Here is a 7,525-nt window from a genome sequence, read left to right as displayed (position 1 = left end):
ACTCGAGTCATGTTATGGAGTGATTGGGGCGGGTATGGAAAATTGAAAATTGCCATTCCATACCATGCCCTGCCGCCAGAGAAGTGACTAATTACTTGACTATCCTCATACCGCAGTCTACAAATTATGAGAGCTCCTGCAAACACTACTCAGCAGTCCTAGCAGCAAGGCAGTTTTATTTCATCAGCCACAAAGAGTAACCGATTCATAAAAATATAAAAAGACTCGAATCGACTCCGTGACCGGAGTTTCTCAGCACAGTCCCCAAGCTGGTGTTGAAAGCAGCGATCAACGGCAAATCTTTTTGCGTCACATAACTCATTTCCCTCATTCTGGTTGCTGCATTCGCACCATCTGAACTCCACGAGCCGGACCCATCATCATGACGGGTGCTCCCATCATGGGCCTAACGGACATTGCTTGTGGTCCCATCATGGGTCCGCCAGGCGCTGCCATCATCGGGCGCATCTGCATCATACCGGGCGCCATTGGTCCCCCCACTGAAAAGTAGAAAAAGACTATATAAATCCGATATATTTTATATATATATGCACAGTTCAGCCGTCTGCCAATGATGAAATCGAAGGCACGGCTGTAATGGCGCGAGTCATGACACGACATGACTAGAGTCAATTTCCTAATTTCTGAAAATGACCCTTGAGTCAATTTGTGAGAGAGGCGAGACAGACATTTCATTGTAACTTGGAAGAATAGAAAAGTTCCACTTTACGATTTCGTCTATGATTTATTCGTACATCAAAATTAGGGCCAGAAATTGTTAAGAATGATGAAAATTAGCATATTGTGAACGAGAGGCATATCATATCGCCAAAGCAAAGTTGTAAAAAATTGGGTTGGACATTACTTGTGGACGCCATACCACGACTCGGACTTGACTCGGTGATGAAATGAAAATGACTCGACTTGACTCGCCTAAAAACTATAAAGTAAGATTGACTTGTGACCAGGGCTTTGGAGCCGGAGCCCCGGAGCCGTGCATTTTCGCTGGAGCCGGAGCTCTACATAAAATTTAGCCGGAGCTGGAGCCCGTTATTTGAGGAGTAGCTCCGGCTCCGACGTATTTCATAAGATGCTATTATATATGCAATAACCACATCTACTGATTTATCATAATTGAACAGCAGGCCTGAATTTTATTGCTGTGCACAGCAATGGCATAGTGCGTTCTAATGCAGCTATGATGTTGTCGACAATTGACAAGTATTCATTATCACGTCACAAGCCGACACGGCGGCGCCTATATGTCTTCGTTGCTACATCGGATGTTACTGACGGCTGACAGACTCTAGATTACCATAGATAACTAACCTATGGGTAGATTAGTAATTTATATGGATCAGGAATGGCCATCCTTTTCAGCTGAAGGGGCACATACAATTGACGAACGAGTGCGCGGTCCACTAGCCGCGCCAAGCGGGTAAAATTTTCATAGTTTATAAATGAACTAGGCCAATAATATATTACTTGAGTATATTGCGGGTCTATTGTATACCGCCCGCTAGGCTCAGTTTGCAAGGACACGACTATTCGGCGTCTGGCCACATCGATATCGAAGGTCTCCGATTATATGCGACAATCGCTTTGTGCCTACATTTCACCGTCGACGATCTGTATGCGAGCGCAAACGCGAAAAGACTTTCTTTCATAATTGCGAATACAGTTAGACTCAATCGGGTAAATTAGGCGTTTTTTTTCATTTTCAGTAGGGGGTAGGCTACCAAGCAAGAAATCGTGTGACAATTAAACACGCGAAGCGTGAAGAAAAATTTCTCTACAATTTTAGTTTATTGTAATGTACGACGATTTACTGAAAATGTGACTGGACCCTGGATCTGCCAATGCGTCGGAACTGATAGTCATCAACATTCCAAGTGTCGCAGCCAGAATTGTAGTTTTTGGTTGGCATTGCAAGTTCACAATCTGAGCAATTCATTTTTTATAATATAATAGGAAATTACATCGCGGGTCACGGAAAACCATCTCGCGGGCCACATTTGGTGTCGGGTTGGCCACCCCTGATATAGACAAGCCCATTCGATAATTTCAGAGCCGGAGCTGGAGCCGGAGCTGGAGCCGGAGCAGTGGTAATAATGCGGCTCCGGAGCTGGAGCCGGAGCTAATGTCTGATAGAAGAAAGCTCCGGAGTCGGAGCTGGAGCAGTTAAAATTTACGGCTGCTCCAAAGCCCTGCTTGTGACTCGGAACCTTGCGAGTTGGTTACAATTCTAATTGAAGGCAAGGTGATCGATATTTGAACTTACTGGGAACGCCAGGTCTCATCATGGCTCCAGGAGGAGGGATTGCAGCTCCAAATCCTTGAATCTTCCCTTTCTGAAACTCTTTGGCTGCAATAATAAAAGCATACTGTAGAATTCTAAACATTCTATTGTTCTGTAGCAATTTATCGACTGGGGATGGTCAGTAACATACCTCTGTTATAGGGCACGAGTCATGCCACCAGAAAATAAAGCCGTGATCAGCGTTGCAAGTCTACATTAGTAAGCACACACTTAGCACAAAACTTCAAACATGTTTTCTGTTGGGTACAGCAACAGAATTTTTGTGGTAGGGACACACTGAGGGAGGGAGCCAGGGAGAAAAATGAACTCACTCGTTTTATCAATCAGTGCCTGAGCTTGTTCTTCCATCCAAGTTTGGTAGTAGACTCGAACATTGTCCTTGTGCTTCCTTCCAGAACAATGCGTCTTTCGAACGGAGGGCTGAATAATTTAGAATATCAATCATATGCGCGATAGCGAGATATCACTAACCAACATCAACTTACCGAATCGTGGGTCAGATAAGTGTCACAGTAATCACAATAATATCTGTCAAAAGAACATTCAGTGAGCGTCCTGCTAAGTAACAATGTGCAGATACAACGCTTACTTGGGCATTGTGTCTTGGTCGCAATACAGCTCAAAATAATTTTTGTTCTCAGTCACTCAGCAACTTTTTCGGCGCTCTACAGTATGATATAGGCAGCAGCATTAACAAGCATCTACAGAAATATAAAATCATCAGTTACGAAAATCTAACAGTACATAATATCTACGAATCTACGTCTACAACACTAGCATACTGCTGTTTCAAATACTCTTCCATATTCCACATGTCGGACAGCGATTCCTTCACCATCCGTACAAAAATGGAGGTCCAGACCTTGTCGAGAGCAGCATGTTTTTTGTTAGTAAGGACAACATCGTCACAGATATCTTGGACGAATTGGTGTGCCACCTGTTTGCGTAGCTGGCTCTTTTTTCTAGATGTGTGTATCAACTTGGTCGGGTAATACTGCAACCCTACTTTTCCTATAGACTCATTCAAAAAAGGTTTTTCAGAGGGCTGGAAATCTCCGTCCACAGTGGTTTTATTCTTAGGTTTAGGGCCCGAACGCAATGCCGCAGCCTGCCCACTGCCGTCGCCAATAATAGAGAGCAGCCTGTATTGTGACAGTTCAGAGTTGGTGACATCGGCAAGAGTGCCGAAGATATTTTCAGCGTGTTCAATTTCTGCTTGAGAGACTGGGATATTGTTGATTTTTTTCAAGTCAAAGTGCGACAATCGAAACAACAAATACAAACGCCACAGTGAATATTGTGTGATAGGATTGCCAGGACTGCACTCGACAGAAATAGATTCTAAACGACGCATTTGGGACAACGCATTGATCTGGGGGAGACTATGCAAATTGACTTCCTTAAAAATAATATTTCTGGCATTAGGAAATCTGTTTCTAATTTTTGGCATGAAAGAACAAAAATCATTGAAATTGATAAATTGAACAGAAATAGTGGTAACAGAGCTGGACGCTTGAGCGCCCCAATTTTTGTCCAAGGAATCGAGAGCACCAGGACCAAACAACTGAAGGCAATCGCCATCAATCTCAGCTAGGTAAGAATCGGAAATGTCCAGAGAGGTGGCTTGCGGTGCATTGCTACTGTGCTTGTTCCCGTCGCCGGCATTCGAGGTAGAGTGCGTCTGAAAGCTTTTGTGTGTGTCGGCGAAATTCAGCCACGCTGCATTTCCTGGTATCGAACTACTACCCTCTGTTTTACCGCTACAGTCGGAGCGATGGCTATTAATACTATTCGAATTACTCAATGCCTCAACGTCCAAGGGTACAGTGCCAAATTCAGCCTCCCATTGTCTCGCGGCATTCTTGATGGCGAGACGCTTTTTCTCTTTGGCGATCGCTTGCTTGTGAACTTCTCTTTTCCGTTCTTCCTCCTTTCGTACGATCACAGCAGCCACTCTTCTCTCATCGTCTGTGATTCTCTTGGAATCCAGTTGCTTAAGCTGAATCATGTGCTTCAACAAGGTCTGTTTGTACGACGATTCGGTCGCAATCGGATTTCCGTCGAGAGAAATTTCAGTGAGCGATATAGACTCACCCAAACACGACACATTCTCCCACTGAGAAATTGAATTGTAACTCAGAAACAGTCGCTGCAAAGACGGCAACAGATTTATTTCCTTGATGGAAATAATCTTGTTTCTTCTGAGATTTAGTTCAGTCAAAGTATCCATGCCGGCGAGATTGTCGACCCGTTCGATTTGATTTCCAGCCAGATTTAAGACGCGCAGCTCGGTCAGGTGTCTCAAGTTCGATATCACTTCGATCTGATTACCGTGGAGGTCCAACACGTCTAGTTTTGAGAGATTTTCAAGGCTTGAGATGTGCCGAATGCGATTTTTTCCCAACATCAACACTCTCAGCGATTTCAGAGACGACAGTCCGGTCATGTCCGTGATGCAATTGTCGTATAGGTCGAGGAAAATCAAACGCCGCAAATTCGAGAGATGCTGAATCTTTGAAATTTGGTTGTGTTGGAAATTTAGCAAGCGCAAGTGTTCCTCGCCTTCCAATATGGGGCATACGGTTAGCTTCCTTCTGTCCAAGTTCAACCGGTCTGGGTTTGAACTTCTCTCCTCCACCGTCCGATAAACAATCGGTATTCCAGGCGCCGAAGGGCTTTCAGCGAAAATGACTCGATCCCCGGGTAGACACGGCGTGTTTTTCTCGGCTTCATGGTGATGATCTCGATAATTAGGGTTAGATGGGTGCGTTGAATGTCGATAGTTCATCGAATTGCTGCTATTGCTGCTCAGACTGTACTGATATTGGGAACGATGATGAGACGACATTGATTCTAAATCAGATAGGGCAATATCTTTACTGCCTATACTGCTATGGCGTCTTGGTATATCTCCAGATGCAGCTTGAGATGTAAACTCTGTAGCAAAGACTTTCGTGGGGGAGACAGCTTGCCTCTGAGCTTTACTAGAACTGCTAAGTAACCTTGTATCACTCAGTGCATGCAGCAGGAGAGGGGGTCCGCCAATGTTAGCCGTACGATTAGTTAAATTCTGTGTGTGGTCGGTGATACAAAAATCACTAGCAGCCGACAGTTTACGAATTGCTGGTCGTGCGCTTAACGGCAGTTCCGAGGGTTTGAAACCAATGAATTGGTCGTGCGTCGGTCTGTCGGGTGTTCGACGGGTAGGCCTTTCGCTGACTGGAGTGGCGGTTGCATGTAGGGTCAAGTGTACTGGGTTTATTCCGCGAGAATCCCTTTGCGTTCCTTTAGGACGAAATTTCCCAGGATGGTACATCACACAAAGTACTTATACTTGGGGTACATCAAGATCCATATAGAACTGTCGGCGGCAGCGGCAACCGCGCAGTGACGACTGTTGACTGGTACAGTACAGGCTATAAAAATAGCTGGAAAAAATTCAAATATATTATAGTAAATGTAGTTCACCCCACCTCAAATTCAACCTATAATTGTTTCAATTCGATTTCACACCAGGTTCATTTACGTAACATTATATTTGAGTTTTACGATAAGAGATATAACAGAATAGGCTAATGTTACGGCACGCATTCTAGAGTGGGCTGCACGACCCACGACACTTGTCATTCAGTGTGCATCATCATCATCATTTTAATATTTTGTTTCTCAAATGAATACGGTACAACACAAGATTGCGATGTTATGAGAATAAAGGAGGGTGCCTCCTATTTTCGTCGCCTAGGCCCGATTGGGTGTCTGATTTCAAGGACTACTCCACGTCGCTTTGACACCTTCCTATCTTTTTGATTTCATCGCAGTCGTTCGGTGTTTTGATAACTGAAAATTATTAATAAAACTTAACTGAACCGAGCGAGATAGTGTAATGGTGATGCGTCCAGCTTCTCGAGCGGTAGGTCGTGGGTTCATACCGGCCGGGTCATACCAAAGACTCGAAAATTGGTATCCGCAGGCCGCAGCTATCCTGCTAGACGCTCAGCAATCACGGATAGCATGGAATAGAAAAAAACGGGGGCGCAGACTAGATGACCTCACAGCCGTATCGCAACTCCGTCGTCAAAGCAACTCGATGGTGCAGGCGAAAAAGAATATCATCTATCTCTCTATTTCCGCTACTACTACGGCATGACCAACCACTTCAGTAACTAACAGCAAACGAAACTTCGCTGTGTAAATATGCTGCCACTAGGGTGTGCGGTGGTGCTACAATCTCTATTTTTAAATTTTTCCAAGGAATGATATATTTTACGACAGTGCTCTTCAACCGGGGTTGTCGTACACCCTAGGGTGTACCAGAATTTACAAAGGGTGTACCACTCGGATGGGGTGTACAGGGTGTACCAGATCTGAATTACAATGAGGCGATGGCTAGCTATCACAAAGACAGGTTTATGGGTCAGTACAGGTTGACGCACAGGTTAATGAGCAGGTACGATGTTATCTCAAGTGTAATACCATAGCAATTTACAACGTAGCTACGTTGCTACGTTGTAAATTGCTATGGTAATACCAATGATATATATACATATATATATCATTGGTAATACTGTACACCGCTTGATTGTGATGTCATAAACAAATATTTCTCCTATTCATTTAGCTGTCGGCAATAGACCAATGGTTTCGTTTGGTGTTGGAAAGTTTGAAGTTGACAAACATGTGTTCAGCTAGTCATTTGTCTTTTAGTGATTTTTGAGGAAACCGCCGCGATAGCTCAGACTTCTTGAATCGGTACTTCCTACCCGACGTTAATAAATGTACCGCAATGCACATAAATGAAGTGACGTAAGCCAGCCAGGGTCGAAACAGCTTCCATGTTGAAATAAAACCCTTTCGTTTTAAAATGCCGATTTTATGTCCAATATTTCGCCATACATTTGCAATTTAGTATTTTCTTGTTAGTGATGCAAATTAGCGACAATAGACATAGCGGGTAGCGGCATACCGATCTGAGGTTACGGACATCTCTTGCAGCCCATGTGCTACTATCGACTGTGTGTGGTGTGAGGCAGACCTGATACACAGTAGGCTGGTGCGCCTGATATCATCGCTGATCTGAATTACCGCTTCTGCAGCAGTAGCTTTACCTACTCTCTCCCCAATAGCCTACTGTTACATTTAGGTTGATTATCGTTCGTAATGTCATGCTGTTTTGGGGCTGACACGAAATAAATTCCAATTTGCGTG

At 44.2% G+C, this 7,525-nt stretch overlaps 2 protein-coding genes across 2 annotated transcripts; both read right to left on the bottom strand.

Annotated features, from left to right (window-relative positions):
- Nucleotides 1-156: 156 nt before the first annotated feature.
- LOC145433462 (U1 small nuclear ribonucleoprotein C-like) lies at nt 157-3,028 on the bottom strand. The gene is made up of 5 exons (XM_080310576.1): nt 2,910-3,028; nt 2,806-2,848; nt 2,632-2,740; nt 2,282-2,365; nt 157-500 (listed from the first exon to the last, which is right to left on the bottom strand). The coding sequence occupies exons 1-5, from the start codon at nt 2,915-2,917 to the stop codon at nt 328-330; spliced, it is 417 nt and encodes a 138-aa protein (XP_080166702.1). The 5' UTR covers nt 2,918-3,028; the 3' UTR covers nt 157-327.
- Nucleotide 3,029: 1 nt separating this feature from the next.
- LOC145433459 (leucine-rich repeat-containing protein 49-like) lies at nt 3,030-6,421 on the bottom strand. Its single transcript, XM_080310573.1, has one exon. The coding sequence runs from the start codon at nt 5,634-5,636 to the stop codon at nt 3,072-3,074; it is 2,565 nt and encodes an 854-aa protein (XP_080166699.1). The 5' UTR covers nt 5,637-6,421; the 3' UTR covers nt 3,030-3,071.
- Between the last annotated feature and the right edge of the window lie 1,104 nt (nt 6,422-7,525).

Source organism: Botryllus schlosseri, chromosome 2 (genome assembly GCF_051294905.1).
Source record: "Botryllus schlosseri isolate E-star chromosome 2, Bs_hap1, whole genome shotgun sequence".
NCBI classification, from domain to species: Eukaryota; Metazoa; Chordata; class Ascidiacea; order Stolidobranchia; family Styelidae; genus Botryllus; species Botryllus schlosseri.
This window is presented reverse-complemented; position numbering and strand designations above follow the sequence as displayed.